We start from the raw sequence: 21,428 nt of genomic DNA on the forward strand, positions 1-21,428 counted from the left end.
GACAAAATCATGTTGCTCAACAGATTTACAGACAACCTGAAGATCTGTCAACTCAAACTTCTATATGTGGAATCTATGATTTAACACTGAATCTATTAAAATTCTAAAAGCGAGTGTATTTACATACACACACAGACACACACACGCACACATATGCACGTTAAACTCAAAAGAACTCCATATAAATGCCAAACACTTTTTTTTGCACAGGCCTATCAAAAGAGTTAATAGTGCAAACTAATGATCAACAGTAAAATGACAAATGTTTCCTCTTCTTAACCAGGAAAACGATCAAGAACACATTATTATTTGGTGTCAAGGCTTTACAATCAAAAAGTGTCGTTATAATGGAGGTCAATGGGACAAAAACATATTGAGCATATTTATAGGAAACAGCAATGGGTGTGGGGGAGCACGGGGCACAAAGTAACACAGGCTTAAAAGTAACAGAGTTTTAAGGTATTTGCTCAGGGTTGACAATGGCATACTTCCGGGGTTTTCTCCACAGTGTTGGCAGACATCTTCCTGCCAAATATTGAAAAAGTTCGGCAAAGTTTGGACAAGAAACACAGGAGAAATTATTTTTGCAGCATAAAAATATTTTCATTATAGTCAGCATTTTTATTTTATTTTAAAAAAAATCTGTGAAAGTATGTATGTAAATCTTTGATTGCTGTGATCACTGTTTTCTAGGCTATATGATGGAACCATTTCGAAAGATGTAAAAAACACAGGCCCGGCTGGCCCTCTTTGGCCCAAGGTATTCGGCGGGCCGAAAAAGGCCGGCCGCTGGCCCCAAGAAAGCCCCGCTTTAGCCCGATTAGGCCCCGGAAGTGACAGTGGAAACGCCACTGGCCTTGGCTCGCCCTGGCTCGCTCGCTTTAGGCGCGATAGTGGAAACGTGGCTAGTGACTGCTAGCCAGCTTTGAAGAAAACACGACACAGCGGGGTTCGTTGTAACAGGGCGATACAATTAAACCACACACAGTTCGAATCCAATCTAACACAATTTTTTTTGAGTGTAATGTTAGGAACTTTTTAAATAAAATAATTTTAAGCATGTGTTACAACCAGGGGCGCAAAAAAGGGGGTATGCAGTATATGCAGCGCATAGGGGCGCCACACATGGGGGGCGCCATTGTGCCAAAACTATTTTTGAAATTATCCTTATTAAAAGTTTCAATTAATAAAAATAAATAAATGCATTTTGTTAACATTTTTAATTTTGCATTTTGTACTATAATATTGTATTTTATTAATTTATTTTTACTATAAGTTGCGTTAGTTGGCGCACACGTTTTAATTCAAAATCATTTAACACAATAGCATGCAGTCACTCAGCCAAGTGTAAAGTGTTCATGTACAGTAGATGTAAATGTTTAGATTTTTTTTTCCAAATAAACTTGCTCTTTATTTATTATTATTTATTACTGATTAATTAATTTGCCAAAAGAGAGATCAAAAATTATGTTCATGTAAGTACAGACCTCAAAAAATTTCAGATAACATAGAAAATAATATTTGGATAAGAAATTCCCCTTTATACATTTTATATACTTGATTTTAATGATTCTTAACTCTTTAATAAAACAATTGAACTCTTGTTAAAACTGACACATGAACAAAGAGTCAGAATATTCAACTTTTTTGGAACTGAGATGTTCATTAATCCTTATATCAAGATATTTTTTCCCATATAGATATTTTTATACATTTATTATGTATCATAATGATACATCAGGTCTTTTGGTAAAGTTTTTTGCTAAAAATTATTTAAATTTAGTTACAAAAAAAGTTTGCCCAAAACATTTAGTCAGACCTCGCATACCCCTCAGTAATGTGTTGTTGCGCCACTGGTTACAACTAACCCCCTGTCTGTTACAACTTGCCCCGCAGGTGGGGTAAATAGTAACATTTTTACTCATGGCACTTTTGGCAATACTGCACAGAAACCATAAGTCCGGCGATCACTTTCAGTGCTCATTTGTAGGAGAGGCTTGTGTTTTGTTGGTAAATAAAACGATGACACTGCTATTTAACCAGAGACTAACAAACTTCTGGAGTGTACAATGAAACCAAAAGAGGCTTATGGGCTCTGCGGGTCACTTGACTGAAACAACAACAATGTGCTCTTTGTGATCAAAGGCCAACCAATGCTTGATATAGTCGAATAAATGTTTCCAGAGCCAAACCAGCATCATTATAATCAACTATAATCACTCCATCTCACACGCAGAACTGTATAATGGCGCGCCTCAAGTATTTGTGATGGTGAAACCGAAGCTTATGATTACACTAATGATGACTGAACACAAACCCACCGCCCAGACAAAGTTAATCTTTGCAGTGAGACTTAGAAACCATGAAGGAATAATCGCCAGTCTTTCTATATACAAAATAAAATTAGTATTTCGGTCAAAAATGAATGAAATTACGATCAGTGGCCCGGAAGCGCAGCCCACAACATTAGCAAAAAAGGTAAGTAGCCGACCGTTAAGTTTGTTGAATCTGCAGCCAAGTCATTATGTATTAGCCACAAGACCGAGCGTGGAAAAGCAATTGACATGCTTGTGTTGAAACTTAAAAGACAAACATATCCCAAAGGCATCCTCCAGAGCTGCTCTGAAGGGAATTTCACCCTGAATTATCTCCGTTTTTTCGCTGTCCATGCTCTGAACAAGAGCGCGATTGTGTTTCTGCTGATATATCTGTTATGCACCTTGACTCCGGAGCTCTAAAAAGCGGTTCTGTCTGAGGATGAGTTCACATTTCAGAGACTGCAGGCAAGATTAAGAGACGTTTAGAGTATTAAGTCAAATGTTAAAGCTTTTTAAAGGACGAGCTGCAAAAATGGGCAAAGAAAACGGAGAATTTAAAGAGTATGAGCCTTTACTTAGAGACTTCAGAGAACCTGTTCATCAAATTAAGGTATGATTGAAATAAAAGATAAACAATGTGGTTATGAAGTTGTTTATTTATAACGTTATTTGAGTTGGTGCTGGTTTATCATTCAGTTAATAATGAACAGTGATGGATAGGGTGTTGTGCAAGTCCTTGTGCTGTAATATTCTTGCATCACTCTTAAAAAAGTCTTTAAATTAACTTTTTTTTTCTTTCATATTTTGTGATTCCTGCTTTTTTATTCATTTATTTATGCTTTTGACTTGTATTATTTGACATTGATCTTTCCTAAAAAAACCTTTGATGTTGAAAAGTTAAAAAAGTGACTTTTATTGACATTTTTATTAGTTTGACGTGGTATAGTCTGGGATTGTGTTGTAAATTATGGTAATCTAGTAAATTTGACGACACTTTTTCTGTTATTTTAGGAACTGAATTATTTCCTAATATTATTTCCTCTACAACAGGGTTTTTGCAGGGTCTTAAAATGTCTTAAATCTCAAAATCCAAATTTTAGGCCTTAAAAAGTCTTATATTTACTGAAATATGGTGTTGTTGGTCTTAAATCGTTTTTTAAACAGGTCTTAATTTTCCTTTGTTCGTGTATTGCAATCAAATCTGGCCAAAACCCATACAATCACCAACGATCATCTCAGTAAAACTTTAAACTTTTTATTTAAAAGGTAATTTTAAACTCTATTTATCATAATGGTTTAATTATCTTCCTTACAGTAGCATTTGTTTAAATGTTCTCCGCTGCTGAGGACACTGACCAGGACAGATTGTTGTATTTAGTTTATTATAGTTTTTAAAACTTAAAACATTTTTTCATTTTTTTTAATTATTTAAAAGAAAGTTTCTGTTGTGTATGGATACAAGTAGAGCTGGCTTGTTTTTACACAACATTTAAAATATTTAGCTAAGAAATAAAATCTAAAATATTTTTATTTTTTATTATTAATGTATTATTACATTTATTAAATTTGAATATTTTTTATACACAAATAAAAATCTTTTCCATCTGGGTTATTTGAAAAATGGTCTAAAATTTCATTCATAATGGTCTTCAAAAGTCTTCAAAAGTCTTAAATTGACCTCTGTGAAACCTGCAGAAACCCTCTACAATATAGTTTAAAATGACTAAAGCATCAATAAAAGTCACTTTGTTAAAGTGCAGAGTTGAATTTTCAACATTAAAAGTCGACAAAGACAAGATAAAGGTCCCATGATGCAATTTCTAGCCATAAATAAATGCAAAAAACTGTAAATTAACAATTTATAGTATATTTGTGGCACACATATTTGCATATACCATACAAAGTAATGCAGCGTTAATATCTTTTCATACATTACAATGTGTCTTTACTGTTAAAAAAAATGTGTTGCCTTATTTTTTGGTTGAATCAAATAAACTTTTCTATTCATCTCAACTTAAATAAATCGGTAAAAATATTGTCAAACTTTGTATAACTGAAAACATTTGGTTGAAACCTGATTAACTTATTAGGATAAGTTAAAGTAACATACAAAATGTGTTGTCATGGGTTTTTGTCATATTATTATTACTCATCATTCATTCATTTGCCTTCGGCTTAGTCCCTTTATTCATCAGGGGCCGCCACAACGGAATGAACCGCAAACTTATCCGGCATATGTTTTACACAGCGGATGCCATTCCAGCTGCAACCCAGTACTGGGAAACACCCAAACATTCTCACATTTACACACACACACACACACTCTCATGCACTACGGCCAATTTAGTTCATCCATTTCACCTATAGTGCATGTGTTTGGGGTGTGTGGGAAACTGGAGCACCTGGAGGAAACACAGGAAGAACATGTAAACTTCACACAGAAATGCCAACAGCCGGGGCTCGAACTAGCGACCTTCTTGCTGTGAGGCGACAGTGCTAACCACTGAGCCACCGTGTCGGCCCATATTATGACTATTATTATTATTATTATTATGAGAAACAAATAATAACCCTCATAAATTATTAGTGTAACAGTAGTTTATATAACTGAAGCTGTTTAATATTACGAACAATAATCATTTGATTAATAAAGCTGTATATATGTAAAAATAACAGTGCAGCATTAAAATATTCACTAATATTTTGCCCATATCATTCAAACCACAACATTTGACCCGTTTGTCATCAAGCTGAAAATTTAAATAACTTAAATCACTTAAACATATTTTAATATGCTGTTAACAAACTTTCACATACAGTTGAAGTCAGAATTATTAGCCCCCCTACACATTTTTAACAGAGCAAGGAAATTTTCACAGAATGTCTGATAATATTTTTTCATATGGAGAAAGCCTTATTTGTTTTATTTTGGCTAGAATAAAAGCAGTTTTAATTTTTTTATAAACCATTTTAGGGTCAAAGTTATTAGCCCCTTTAAGCAATATCCCCCCCCGATTGTCTACAGAACAAACCATCATTATACAATAACTTGCCTAATTACCCTAACCTGCCTAGTAAACCTAATTAACCTAGTTAAGCCTTTAAATGTCACTTTAAGCTGTATAGAAGGGTCTTGAAAATGTCTAGTCAAATATTATTTACTGTCACCATGGCAAAGATAAAATAAATCAGTTATTAGAGATGAGTTATTAAAACTATTATATTTAGAAATATGTTGAAAAAATCTTCCCTCCGTTAAAGAGAAATTGGGGAAAAAATAAAAAGGGGGGCTAATAAATCTGACTTCAACTGTATATACACTGAATGACAAAGGAACATGATTTAACTCCTATTTTGAGATTTTATTTTAGCAAAATATATTTATATTATTTAATTTACTTGCATGTATTACCCACTGTAAAAAATAGTGTTGCCTTAATTTTTTAGTTAAATCAAATGACCTGTCAAAAAAAAATTAAGTTAAACTTTTTATTACTTAAAATATTTAAGTAAAACTTGATTGACTTATTAAAATAAGTTAAAGTGACATTTTTGTTATGCCTTTTTGTCATATAATTTTTTCACAGTATACATAAAATCACATTTGTAAGTTTAAATTGATGCATCTCTGTTAATGTGAGTAAAAAACATGTTTATGTTTCCTTGTTTGTTTGTTTTGTACTCTTTTCACCACAGGTTCCCAGTAAATATCTTCTACTTGCTGTTTGGGCAGCTGGGATTGGTGGAACATTTCAATATGGCTACAATATATCCATAATAAATGCACCTACCAAGGTAATGAATGTGTGATTAATGTGTATCTTCCATTATTTATACATCAGAAGAGATATAGTATATACTGTATGTTTGTGTAATATACTGTTTCGTTTGCAGCTCATCAGAATGAATGTGATGTGAAATCAGTTAATATATCATTGTGAATGTGGATTTTGGTCCCTGGCAAAAGTTTTTTGGGTGTAAATGTGACAGCATGAGCCACATTTGGGCTTTTTACACTTTTTAATTGTTAACCAAGGGTCATTTTTTTAGGTTTCCTAATGTTTGTTCTTTACCCTAGGTTAGTAATTGACTTTTTTTTAGACATGTAAGATGTAAGATATATAATTCACATTGAAAAAAGGTAAAAAATATTTTTCTCTAAAAATTTTTTACAAATAATTTGACAAAAGTATTATGGTAAAATATTGAATTATTTATGACTCTAAAATTGTAAATACTCCAATAATATTTTCTTATTTACACATTTTTCCTACAGTCAAGTAAAAAGACAGTGTTATTAAAATATTATATTTTAATAAAATATGTAAATATTTTTAATAAAATGTTTTAATGTAAAAAAAGTTGTCACTCAACATTTACTAGTTAATATTACAAATAAATTGACACGAATGATGATGATAATGATGAAAAAAGCCTTTATTTGTCACATACACCGTTACATTTAGTGTAACTGTATAACCTATGTATAACATGTATAACATGTACAACCTATTGACTTAAATATGATTTTGTGAAGTAATATAGTAATAATAATTATTTACAATTAATATTAATAAACAACGCAAGTTAAAGCAGGTGTTATTTAAGTATTACATTCACCCTAGTAATAGACATTTTAAGACATGAAAACAGACTTTTAAAACTTTTAAGACTTATTATTAGTTTTTTATTCAAATGCTACTATTATCATTATGATAGCTCCAATATTTCCAGCAATTGAACGCTAATAAATATTGTATCATTATTAAATAACTATCAAATTATTTGTTGTTTATTTTTAATATTAGTATTTTTAGAAATGTTAATAATTCATTAATACTTAATAATAATAATAATTAATTAACTAATAAAAATTATATGTCTAACTGTTAAATTTTAATAAATATTGTACTTCATTAATAATTATTTAATAAAAAAAATTATTATTAACACATTAAATTAATTAGTTATGCTTATTTTTATTAATAGTATTTTTTTAATTATGCATAATTAAATTCATACTCAACAATAGCTAATAAAAAACTAATAATAATAATTATGAAATGTCTTTTTATACATTTTTTATTTTGGCTTTACTCAATTCACACTGAAATAAAACCAAATGAAAAATATTTCTTTGAGGATTAGCCAAAGTAACATTTTATTGACATTTTATTACACTATTTATTGTCAGGTTATTATTTCATTTTGGCTAACTCATACACTTTATACAGTTTTACGGTTTTTCTACACTCAAAAAATTACTGTTGCTGCTTGTTCAAACTACTTATTTAAAATGAGTTAAAAAAACACAATTCTTAAGTTTTTTGGGGGACATCTTAATTGTTTCATGCTCAATCCACTTAAATTTGTAAAACCAATTAAGTTAACTGAATCGATTTGTGTTGGGACAAAATGAAGACATTTTGTGGAACCCAGCATTTGTTTGTCAGTGTATGACGCTGTTTTTTTAGTGAGCCAGTGTTTATTCCTCTCTCATACTGTATGTGTGTTTGTTTCTCTCAGGCTGTGCAGAACTTTATTAATCAGACCTGGACGGAGCGCTACAGCACTGAAATCTCCAGTGATATGTTAACCCTCCTCTGGTCCATCATCGTCTCCATCTTCACTATCGGTGGGCTTGTAGGAGCGTCTGTCGGAGGAACACTGGCTATTAGATTCGGAAGGTAAACTGAAGATCAAAATGCTGTAAAGGATATCATTAAATGTGCAGGCATCAGTTATGAAGATATTATACACTGTTGTTTGTTCAAATGACTTATTTAAAATGAGCTGAAACAACTCTTGAGCTTTTTGGGAGAAATTAATTGTTTTATGGTAACTGTTAACTTATTTCCTTCATGTTGTCCCAACACTAATGATTGTGTGGAACAAAGGATTTGTTTTACAGTGCTGAGTTGATTTTTTTTTCAGGAAAGGGACTCTACTGTTCAACAACACCTTTGCTCTGTTGGCTGCTTTGTTCATGGGTTTGAGTTATCCTGCAAGCACTTTTGAGCTTTTAGTCATTGGACGCTTCCTGACAGGAGTAAACGCAGGTAAATTCAACACAAAATTTGAAGCACAACCATTTTTAACCACTTTGATAATGAGAAGAAATGTAAAAAATATGGACATTAGGTTGATTTCTGAAAGATGACTAGATTTCCATCCTAAAATGAAGTGACCTTTTTCAAAGTTTGCAAAAAAACACATTTACATTTAGTCATTTAGCAGATGCTTTTATCCCAAGCGACTTACAAATGAGGACAAGGAAGCAATTTACACAACTATAAGAGCAACAATGAATAAGTGTTATAGGCAGGTTTCAGGTCTGTAAAGTCTAAGAAGGAAAGCATTAGTAATTTTTTTTATTTGTTAAAATTTTTTTTAGTACAGTTAGTGTGATATCCAGAAAGGCAATTGCTGATTAGGAAGTGAAGTGGAGACTAAATAGTTGAGTTTTTAGTCGTTTCTTGAAAGTAGCGAGTGACTCTGCTGTTCTGATGCAGTTAGAGAGTTCATTCCACCAACTGGGCAGATTGAGCGTGAGCGTTCGCGAAAATTCTTCCCTCTTTGGGATGGAACCATGAGGCGACGTTTATTCACAGAACGGAAGTTTCTGGAGGGCACATAGATCTGCAGAAGTGAGCGCAGATAAGAAGGAGCAAAGCCAAAAGTCGCTTTGTAGGCAAACATCAGAGCTTTGAATTTGATGCGAGCAGCAACTGGCAGCCAGTGCAAACGGACTAGCAGCGGAGTGACATGTGCTCGTTTAGGTTCATTGAAGACCACTCATGCTGCTGCGTTCTGGAGCAGCTGAAGAGGCTTGATAGAGTTAGCTGGAAGCCCGGCTAGTAGAGAGTTGCAGTAATCCAGTTTGGAGAGAACAAGAGCTTGAACAAGGAGTTGAGCTGCATGTTCAGATAAGAAGGGTCGGATCTTTCTGATGTTATAGAGTGCGAATCTGCAAGATCGAGCAGTTCTAGAAATGTGGTCAGAGAAGTTTAGTTGGTCATCAATCGTTCCTCCAAGGCTTTTCACCATTTTGGATGCAGTAACACAAAACAATTATTCAACAAATGCATGTCTATCGACTATTATTTTTGTAGCATTAAAACACCTAATCCAAAAACCAGTTTTGAGTAAAGTTACATGTAAAAGTAATATATTAAAATCTTGAGTCACTTAAAAAAACTTAATTAAATATGTTAATTAAATATTCATTTAAGTAATGTGAAAGTATTTTTTACAGTTGCAATAACTTTAAGAGTAACTTTACTCAAAACTATAAAAAAACACCTTAATTGACTGGAAAAATTTGTCTTTTTGCTGTTTTCATTACTTGTTTCTGATGCAATACTTCTAGATGTGCATAAAACTGGTGATGGAAACTACTGAAGTCTGGCATAATGATTATGAAATTCATATTGTATTTTAATATGTTAAAGGAACAATAAAAATAATACAAAAATGAAAAATAAAGCGCATATATACACTACCCGTCTAAAGTCTTGTCGTCAATCTCAGTTGTAAGAGCAAGAAATAATAACTAGTTGATCAGATTTTTTTTAGATGAATCATCTGTTGAACTGTATCCCAATCACCACAAATACTCAGAAGATCTATTGGAACCCGCATGATTCCCAAGATTCTTACAGAAATCAGTCAAGTTTGGTGAAGGAAAAATCATGGTTTGGGGTTACATACAGTCAGTATAGAGGCATGCGAGAGATCTGTAGAGTGGATGGCAACATCAACAGCCTAAAGCCTGGTTTATACTTCTGCGTCAAGTGACCGGCGTAACCCACGGCGCATGCAACGCCCGTAGCTGTGCATTTATACTTCTGCGCGCTGTCTCTGTTGGTCTGCATTAACACTTCCAAAACGCTAGTTGGCAGTGAGGTGTTAATGTGTCTCTGTGTCGAGTTTCTTCGCTGCTGTTTTGCTTTTCCTGAACACTTCCTGGATGTACAAGTGGCTCAAACTCGCTCATTTTGAGGCAGGAACCAGCGGACGTGCAACAACTTTAACTATGAGGTAAACACAAAACAAAACTTTCCATCTGAAGCTCCTTCACGGGACTCCACACTTGTAAACAATCGCTCCATCAGGCTCGCACCATTCGCGCGGCTCTCAGTCCCGCCGAGACTCGTCAGCGCTACGAAGCAGACCAATCACTCAATCAATCTTGCGCTACGCGTCGTTGTGACGTGTGGTTACATTTTTTGAGAGGTGCATGTCAGCGACGGCCACGGCGTAGGGCTATGCGTCAGCGCTGTAGCATGCTCGTGCGTTTGACGCAGAAGTATAAATCAGCCTTTACGCTCCAATCACTTTGAATAAGTGAGGTCAGGCGTTGCCGAACTGCATTGTGGATCCATCAGCTCCGCTTCAGAGGCGTTGCTTGCTGCAAAAGTTAGGACTTGCTCAATTTTTCAAGGGCCGACGGAAGCGTCAACCAATCAGATTGCTGTATGCAAACACACCAGCTAGACAGTGGCCTATTGCTGACTAATTTCATTGGCTGACGCTGCTATGAGGATCGCGTCAGCCCATACTTCAGACACGCCCTCTGTCAAGCGTTGACGATGAAGCCCTGTGTAAATGGGGCGTAAGGTATCAAGACATTTGTGCTGCCCATTACATTACAAACCATAGGAGAGGGTGACTTCTTCAGCAGGATAGTGTTTCTTCTCATACCTCAACCTCCACATCAAAGTTCCTGAAAGCAAAGAAGGTCAAGGTGCTCCAGGATTGGCCAGCCCAGTCACCAGACATGAACGATGTGTGGATGCAGTCCTCAAAGCTCATGGGAGTCAGACACAATATTCATTCTTTTTCCAATGCAGCATGACTTTATATTCTATATTGTAAATTATTTCTGTTAAGTGAAAAGACTTTCATCTAAGCAAAGTCAGACCTTACTGACCTAATTAAATAATTAAAAATCAAGGCATGATCATATTTTATTTTGGTAAAATTAGCGTAATCTAGAGGCCTTTGCCTTTTATATAAGCCACTTCTGATACCAAATGATCAACTAGAAGTCAAGTTATTATTTATTGATAGATAGGCGAAAAGACTTTTGTCAGTTAGTGTATACAGTCTTTACACATCCTGTGAAAAATTCCTTGCTACTACTTTGTCTTTAACTGTTTAACGTTCTAATTATTTATAGATGTATATAAACAGATAATGTCTTGCAAAACTTACTACAGTTTAACTGTATACATATATAAAGTATAACACACACTGTTCAGTTTGGCAGGTTTATCCTTTTTGATTTCTTTTAGAGAAATCTTCTTTGACGTACGACTGCTTCTCACTCAGGGCTGTTTATGCTAATGAGGAAGAGATTGTCACCAGTGGGCGGGGCTTTCCACCTCTGAGAACATGTACAAAGAGAGAATGTCAATCAAAATGTTTCAGCAGTTTTTGGTCTTGATACCTCAGGCTGTTGATGTTGTCATCCACTCTGCAGATCTCTCGCACGCCCCATACTAAATGTAACCCCAAACCACGATTTTTCCTTCACCAAACTTGACTGATTTCTGTGCGAATCTTGGGTCCATGCAGGTTCCAATAGGTCTTCTGCAGTATTTGTTATGATTGGGATGCAGTTCAACAGATTATTAATCTGAAAAATCGACCTTCTGCCACTTTTCCAAATGATCAAAAATAATTCAAGTTATTATTTATAAAGATATAAAAATAAAAACCACACTCGCAGAATTACTATATTATTTATTAATAAGGCACAGCCTTATGCTGGGTTCACACCTAAAGTGAATTTAGGTATTCCAGTAAATAACAAGTTGCAAAGTCACGTTTGCTGCGAATGTGTGGAATTCACCACAAGCAAGTCTTCTGCACAAGTTTAGCTTGATTGAATAATTTGTGAGGCAAAAACCATCCCGTAAGTAATGCTGTGTTCACACAAGACAAGACTGCTTCACTTGCTCTGGTTTACTCACGGGATGTTTTTCCCCTCATGCAATTTTTATGCATGTTTACAGTTGCATGGCAGTAATGTGTGTGCAAAGAGAGAATGTCGATCAAAATGTTTCTGCAGTTTTTAATCACGTGCGATTATATAAAAATTTACTTTTACACTTTATATTCACACACTGTTGTCACACAACTGTTTAAACCCCTTATAAAAGTAATTTTTGCATAATAGGTGCCCTTTAAATCCCAAATTACTAAACAAACTTAAATGAATTAAAAAAAGTCACAAAACGTGCATTACTATGTATTCAAATAACTGACCTTTGATTTTCTGAACAGGTATTGCGATATGTGTTCAGCCTCTGTACATTGGAGAAATTGCACCTAGGGCTCTGCGTGGAGCAATGGCCATGGGAACCTCAATCTTCATCACCGGAGGAATCCTGACGGGACAGGTCATGGGCCTCAAGTAAGAACAAAACTTGTGCTGTCTTGTAGATCTTGTAGATTGTAGATCTTGTAGATTGTAGATCTTGTAGATGGTATATTATGATTGCAAGGTTGTGGGTTCAAATCAAAGGGAAAGCATGAACTGCTAACATTCCCAGTATGCTCACATAATGTTTATATTTGGTTCGTAAAAATAACACAGTGGGTAAATGTAATTTGTTTGTTTGTTGGGAATCCAGTCATTTCAGTAGGAGCATTCATTTGATGGGGAAAAAACTATAATAATCACCCCACAAAATTCGCTCATGTTTAAGCTGGTCTTGTGAATTCACCACTCTTGCCAGCAGAAAGTAGATTGGTTTATAAATGACTGCTATGTGAGCAGAGCTTCATACTGAACAGCTCATACATACAAATGGACCTCTTTTACACATGAAATACTACTAATGTAATCGCAACATTTTTGTTTTGTTTTGGTTTTCCAAAGCATTTGCAAATGTATGTCCAAATTTCCAAAGTATGAAACAATTTGTATTTGCAGTTTTTAAATAGTGCAGCATCACACAAAAGCAAAAATAATCATACGCAGATTTTTTTTAAGTCTATGCATATTTGTCCAAGATTACTAATTACTAATTTGATCCTCATCTTAAAATGTCTGACAATGGGAGAGAAAGTCTCTTATTCTCACATAAAGTATTCTTATGATTATTCTTTTGATGCAAAGCTGAATGTTTTCATTGTTAAATGATCCTTCAGAAATGACACTAATATGAATTTTTGGTGCTTTGTTATTTATATCAATTACTATTGCCGTTCAATTATTAATTTGTGATTACCTACAGTAAAGTATATTCAATTCAATTCAATTCAGCTTTATTTGTATAGCACTTTTACAATGAAAATTGTGTCAAAGCAGCTTCACATAAATGGTCATTAACTGGATCAGGGTAGTTCAGTTTTTAGTGTTTAAGTTCAGTTCAGTTTAGCTCAGTTCAGTGTGGTTTGAAGTCGTTATTGAGAGTCCAAACACTGAAGAGCAAATTCATCGATGAGTAGCTTTTCAGATCCTGAACCATGCAAGCCAGTGGCGACAGCGGAGAGGGAAAAAAACTTCACCAATAGGAGAGTGAAGAAAAAAAACCTTGAGAGAACCAGACTCAGTTCGGCACAACCATTTTAATTTCTCCGCTGGCCAAAAGTCTTGTGCAGAGCTGCAGTCTCAGCAGTGGAGGCTGGAAGCTGGCCTCAGCGAAGACTCGTCTGTCCCTGGAGCGTCACTGGAATCAGTCTCATGCTCTCCACTCCCCCCATATATAGAAAATCCTTTCTGCCACAAAAAATGAGCAGGAAATTTGCATATTAAGATGATTGACAAAGAACTATTGGCAATGAAAATTCATTTTATCCAAGTTTTAGAAACAACAAATAATACATTGACTTCTAGTTGATCATTTGGTATCAGAAGTGTCTTATATGAAAGGCAAAGGCCTCTAGATTACGCTTATTTTACCAAAATAAAATATGATTGTGTCTTAATTTGTAACTATTTAATTAGGTCAGTAAGGTCTGACTTTGCTTAGACAAAAGTCTTTTCACTTAACAGAAATAATGTCCAGTGTAGAATATAAAGTCATGGTGCAGTGGATTAAGAATGAATATTGTGTATGAATTCCATGAGCTTGGAGGGCTGCATCCATACATCTCTGTAATGACTCAACTCATTAATAAAGTCATCTGGAATGGGAAAGAAAGCGTTCTTGCAGGACTCCCAGAGTTCATCAAGATTATCCCAGACATGCTCAATAATGTTCATGTCTAGTGACTGGGCTGGCCAATTCTGGAAAACCTTGACCTTCTTTGCTTTCAATTTGCCCTCTCCTGTGGTTTGTAATGAAATGGGCAGCACAAATGTCTTGATACCTCAGGCTGTTGATGTTGTCATCCACTCTGCAAATCTCTTGCACCCCCCCATACTAAATGTAACCCCAAACCACGATTTTTCCTTCACCAAACTTGACTGATTTCTATGAGAATCTTGGGTCCATGCAGGTTCCAATATGTCTTCTGCAGCATTTGTTATGATTGGGATGCAGCTCAACAGATTATTCATCTGAAAAATCAACCTTCTGACACTTTTCCAAATGATCAACTAGAAGTCAAGTTATTATTTATAAAGATATATAAAATAAAAATCACACTCGCAGAATTACTATATTATTTATTAATAAGGCACAGCCTTATTCTGGGTTCACACCTAAAGTGAATTAAGGTATTCCAGTAAATAACAAGTTGCAAAGTCACGTTTGCTGTGAATGTGTGGAATTCACCACAAGCAAGTCTTCTGCACAAGTTCAGCTTGATTGAATAATTTGTGAGGCAAAAACCATCCCGTAAGTAATGCTGTGTTCACACAAGACAAGACTGCTTCACTTGCTCTGGTTTACTCATGGGATGTTTTTCCCCTCATGCAATTTTTATGCATGTTTACAGTTGCATGGCAGTAATGTGTATTGTTGTTGTTTGTGTATGTCAGAGAATTGTTAGGAAAGGATGAGTACTGGCCGATCCTCTTGTCCACCATCTGTATTCCAGCCGTCCTGCAGCTTCTGACTCTGCCCTGGTTCCCGGAGAGCCCTCGATACCTGCTCATCGACCGAGGGGACGACATCGCCTGCCAGAAGGGTACAAACACTTTCATAACTCTTTGCATCGAGGATATATTTATTTTATGGTTAAAAACATAGTGGGCCCTATCATACACCCGGCACAATGTGGCGCAAGGCGCGGCGCAATAGTCTTTTGGTAGTTTCAGCTTGGCGCAAGAGTCGTTTTGAGGCGTTGCGCTACGCTGTTTAAATAGCAAATATATTAGCGCTCATTTGTGCGGCCATAGGCGTTCTGGTCTAAAAAGGAAGGCGTTCTGAGGCGGGCCGCTGGCGCGTTGCTATTTTGAGAAACTATAATAGATTTTACATTAGACCAAAACTAACCCGGTCTAAACTCAGTTGCGCCTCGCTTACACACTGCTTAATACACACAAGAGAGCAATAGGCAAACATCTTTACATATGAAAAAAATTAAATATTAAGGATATATATAGGATATAGTAAGAATAGATATAGAATATAAATATAAAGGATTAAAATATTACAAAACATTATTTTCTAGCGTACATAAATATGAAAAATCACTGCTTTTATGTCTTCTTCATCTCGGGAGGCTTTTTCAGTTCATTCATAACAATTTGCTTTTGTATAATGTTATTATTACTAGCAGTATTATTTATTATATCCATATGTATATTTGTTTTATTAAAAACAAGCTTAGATTTGCCCACCTGTCAGGTTTTAGACCATATGGGGCACAGCATGTGTTTTAGGATATAACTCAGGTTTTTGAGCACATTTTGTTATTATTATTCATTTATTCGTTTGCTGGAAATTAGAACTGAATTTTGAAATAGTTTTGAAACAAATATTTGCGCTTAACAAACAAAAGTATTTATTTATAGAATAATTGATGTCTGTGCGTAAAGGTTTCCCTATCGAAGAGCGAATGTGAAAGTAGATCCATTATCTCTCATTCTCACGCAGTAGATGCTCTGTTTAACAGTTTTCTGTTAAAAAACTGTTAACTGTTTGCTTTTGAAATGCTCATTTTTTCCACTTAGACTTACTTTGCGTCCTGTAAATTGCGAATGCGCTCTTGGCGCGACGCAGCTGGCGCTTAAAGGGAATGGGAGATGAGACTCTAATTGGTTTATTCTCAAAACACACCTATAACTCATTAAGAAAATAAACTCAACTTTTTTAGACCATGCGCCGCGGCACAAGGCAGATTTCACGTCCTTAAATTAGCAAAAACACATCCTGACACGTCCTGAAAGCGTTTGTGCCCTGCATGGACCGTCAAAATAGAGCCCAGTATGTTAAACAGTCAACATAAAACAAGAGATTGAAATATAAACTAATTTTCACATGGTTTACTAATACAAACTTGACCAAAATGCTTCATGTAATAATTAAGTGATACCTCCGCTGCTGAGACTACAGCTCCGCACAAGACATTTGACCAGCGGAGATATTAAAATGGTCGTTCCCAACTGAGTCTGGTTTCTCTCAAGGTTTTTTTTTCTTCACTTTCGACATTTTGTGAAGTTTTTTTTCTCTCTCCTATGTCGCCACTAGCTTACATGGTTTGGAATCGGTAGAGCTATGCATCGATGGATCTGCTCTCCAGTGTTTAGTGATTATTAAACCACACTGAACTGAGCTAAACTGAACTGAACTTAAACACTAAAAACTGAACTACCCTGTACTAATTTACTATGATCTTTTATGTGAAGCTGCTTTGACACAATCTACATTGTTAAAGCGCTATACAAATAAAGCTGAATTGAATTGAATGCCGCTAAGATGAAACAAAACTGAGATATTTTTAATCAAATAATAAATGAGTAAAGATAAAGCAGATGATCAAAAACCAACTAAACAATACATCATCTATCTCCAGCTTGTTTCCAACATATTTTCCTGGCAAGAAAAAGTCATGAGTCACATTCAAACTCATGATTGCTTTTGAAAGGAAGACGATGTTCTCAACTCAGTCGCGCATAATCACAAAATCGAAGCGTCTGAAGCATAAAATCTCATTGCAATGATCACCCTTGAACGGATGTCATGATGTGCACTCAGTAGGGAGCTAAACTGAAGCCGTTGAGCTATAATAGCCAACAACAGAAAGCCAGAAGAAGAGTATCTCGTGAGTCAAGGAATGCTATGCCTCTATTCTGTTTTTCCCTCAGCTCTAATGTGGTTCCACGGCCAGGATAAGTACCACGGAGAAATGGAGGACATTGAAAGAGAAAGGGTCAGCGCTCTCGGCATTAAACCCAAAAAGCCTTGGGAGCTTTTTACGGACAGAAGTATCCGCTGGCAGCTCCTCACTCTCGTGGTGATCCACACGTCCCAGCAACTCAATGGCATTAATGCGGTGTGTATCTCATTCAGACACCAAAAACCCCCACTACTCTTGAAAAAATTATGTCTGTTCAAACTACTTATTTAAAATGTATTTATTTATTTATTTGACATGGACATCACAATTACACTGGAAAACCAAATGTATTTGTTTAAGTGTTTAACAAACTTGCTAATTCTCAACACCTGTCAACAGGAGGCTTAAAAATTGACACAACATTACAATTTTTTACATAAAATTACTGGAGGCAAAAGCAAAGGCGACATGATCCAACAACTAACAGTAGACTATTTGTGCAAACACGGCTGTTTTGTTTTTAACCACTTTTTATGAGCACTACTAAAAATATTGATATTACTTTTTGATTTTAAGCTAACCGGTAAATCTTTCCACAGTTTGGCTCCCTTTACAGAGAAGACAGATTGACCAAATGAGCTGAAAAACACAATTCTTTTTTTTTTTTTTTTTTGGGAAAATTTAATCGTTTTATGTTGAATCCACTTAAGTAAAAACTAATAAGTTAACTTAATTCCTTCATGTTGGCCCAACACAAATCTATCACGTGGAGTCCAGCATTTTACACAGTGTACCCTGTAAACAAAAAAACACTACAGAAACCTTCAGAGAAGGTATAACTGTGCTTTTTACCAATGTTACAGTCCCTACTTAAAGAAGACTCGTGATCCTTAGACAAAGTAACATTAATAAACAATGGCCAAAGTGCTCCAACCAAATTATTTATTAACAAAGTAATCGGCAAAACAGTCCAAAACCTTGAGAGATGGGGAGCCCAACAACATATTAAACAAACAACCAAACCTAAAGCAAACCACGGCGAATGAAGTTCTGCACAAGACTTTTGGCCAGCGGAGAAATTAAAATGGTCGTGCCCAACTGAGTCTGGTTCTCTCAAGGTTTTTTTTCTTCACTCCCATCAGGTGAAGTTTTTTTTCCCTCTCCGCTGTCGCCACTGGCTCGCATGGTTCAGGATTGGTAGAGCTACGCATCGATGAATTTGATCTTCAGTGTTTGAACTCTCAGTAATGATTAAATCACACTGAACTGAGCTAAACTGAACTGAACTGAACTTAAACACTAAAACCTGAACCACACTGTTCCAGTTACTGAACCACACTGTTCCAGTTACTATGACCATTTATGTGAAGCTGCTTTGACACAATCTACATTGTAAAAGCGCTATACAAATAAAGCTGAATTGAATTGAATTGAATTAAAGCAGGTGGGACTCCCCACTCCAATCTGAAGTCAAAAAGAACACAACACTTAAAGATTTTTTGGGACAACTAAATTTGTGGGTGGTGCGGTGGCTCAGTGTGTAGCACTGTCACCTCACAGCAAGAAGGTTGCTGGTTCGAGCCCCGGCTGAGTCAGTTGGCATTTCTGTGTGGAGTTTGCATGGTTTTCCTGTATTCGGGTGCTCTGGTTCGCCCCACAGTCCAAAGACATGCGTTATAGGTGAATTGAGTAAGCTAAGTTGGCCGTAATGTATGAGTGCGTGTGTGAACACTAGATTTTATTGGTGTTTTCCAGTGCTGGGTTGTGGCTGGAAGGGCATATGCTGTGTAAAACAAAAGTTGATAAGTTGGCGGTTCATTCTGCTGTGGTGACCCCTGATAAATAAAGGGACTAATGAAAATGAATGAATAAACTAAATTTGTTGAGTTAGATCAAACCATTGGAGTTGGGACAACATTAATGAATTGTGGCAATTTTTTTTACATTTTAGAAAATGTCAGTGCAAATATATCAAAACTTACATTTTGATTAGTAATATGCATTGCTAATTTAATTTTGACACATTTAAAGGGGATTGTTTTTCACATCCTATTGGTTTTAACATGCCAAAACTAGAAAGCAAATAATGAAAACATTAGAGACCCAAAGGATCATTACAGCTTAAAAGCAATATAATTTCTATTACAGTCATTAAAATAATTTCCAATTGTACGATAGTTTCTATAATTTTCTTTTCAGCAGGGCCAGAAACAACAGCTTCAGATTAATAGCTTGCAACATAAAAAAAGATTAGCCTTGACTGCTGATGTGTGCTCTATTAAAACAGAAAAAAAAAAAAAAAACAGGCCATCCCTCTGAACCGGCATGTGACTGGCCTGCTGTGGATTAAACCCTGATCTTTTCTTAACAGCAAATGATTATTGAAGGGATGAAATATGAAATCGCAAAGAGTTTTGCTTTGAGGCTGTGAAGTTTATCTCGGCTGAATATCATGGGCGTGAAGGAGATTTTGCACACATATTTAAAAGCTTGCAAATTGTCATGTGAGGTAGCAGAGCTGCAAGACCAATGCTGAATCATGCACAGCGAGCACTTTTAGAAACTTGTGGAGAATTGGAAAAATAGGTATGATGTTTAAAATTTAAACATTAAGACCTGCTAAAATAAACACAGCGGAAAAAATAAGTATTGAACATGTCACCATTTTTCTGGTGCCGTTGACTTGAAATTTACCCTGGATGTTGGTAACAACCAAAGATATTTATATATGCAAAGCAAACAAGTCTAATTAGTTTACTAATTAAGTTATGCGTAATAAAACAAAATGACGCAGGGAAAAAGTATTGAACACATGAAGAAAGGAAGTGTAGAAAGGCAGTGAAGGCCCAGACAGCAGCTGAAATCTGTCTGTAGTTCTTCAGCAACCCTCTGCACAACCTTAGTGTAAATGAATATTAGCTGCTTCAGTCCAACATCTACATTAGCAGGAGGATGAAGATGAAAACAGGGTGGACATTTCAGCAACACAATAATCCAAAACACAGACAAGAAAACTCTCAAATGCTTTCAGAGAAAGAAAACCAAGCTGTAGAATGGCCAAGCCAATAACCTGACCTGAATCTATCAAAAATATAAAATAGAGATCAGATTTGATAGAGGAGATTTTAAGTCTGCTTCTATTCCATGTCTACAGCTCCTTTAGAAATATTATTTCCTGGAAAAAACATGACATGTTCAATACTTATTTTCCCAGCTGTAGAAACAATAAGTTACGTAAACAGAACCCATCTCTTACAAAAATGAACCATGGAATTACCACAGTAGAACATGGATATAGTGCTGATCACTGAGCCACCATGCCGCCCAAATACACACTTAAACAATGACAGATTTACTTCAGATTTACTAAATAAAAAAGTTTGTCGAGGTTTGTTTTTTACAGGTGGTTTGTCAAAACTACTCACCTGTGAAATACAGACACATGCACCAATTTTGCACATTTGCACCAGACACTTTCTTAGAATCAATCAATATTTTCAATAAAACAAAACAAAAAAAAACATTGTGCATTTATGAAGTGTTCCTCACACAAGTGAGTGGGCTTGACAAACCACCTGTAGAAACATTCGCTCTCTCTAAAAAATAGAGAATATATAAAATTAAATATAAAATTGATTTCTCTGAGCACATACAGTTGCTTTGTATAATTAGCACTTCTTGTGTGTATTGCCTCTTCAAGTTCATCCATTTATAAAGCATATAAAAACAGTCACAAAACTGACCAAAGTGCTGTATATAAGTCACAGTAAAATAAAAACACAGAATAAAAATGAAAAATAAAAAAATGAAGCAAGCAGTAGTAATAAAATAATACTAAAAAGCCAAGCTAAATAGGTAGATTTTTAAGAGGGATTTAAAAATTGATAGTAATAGAGCCATTCTAATCTCAAAGGGCAAAGTGTTCCATAA

At 35.3% G+C, this 21,428-nt stretch overlaps 1 protein-coding gene across 3 annotated transcripts in view; it reads left to right on the plus strand.

The window, feature by feature from the left end:
- The first annotated feature begins 2,336 nt into the window (after positions 1–2,336).
- slc2a11b (solute carrier family 2 member 11b) overlaps positions 2,337–21,428 on the plus strand; it is a 29,779-nt gene continuing 10,687 nt past the window's right edge. The window contains exons 1-7 of one of the 3 annotated variants that reach the window (XM_087252469.1): positions 2,337–2,478; positions 6,015–6,113; positions 7,845–8,005; positions 8,253–8,377; positions 12,609–12,738; positions 15,256–15,404; positions 17,527–17,714. In XM_087252469.1, coding sequence (XP_087108595.1) covers positions 2,422–2,478; positions 6,015–6,113; positions 7,845–8,005; positions 8,253–8,377; positions 12,609–12,738; positions 15,256–15,404; positions 17,527–17,714 — 909 coding nt within the window. In that variant the 5' untranslated portion in view covers positions 2,337–2,421. 3 annotated transcript variants of the gene reach the window in all.

This window comes from Danio rerio, chromosome 5 (assembly GCF_052040795.2).
Source record: "Danio rerio strain M-AB ecotype USA chromosome 5, GRCz13ab, whole genome shotgun sequence".
NCBI lineage: Eukaryota > Metazoa > Chordata > Actinopteri > Cypriniformes > Danionidae > Danio > Danio rerio.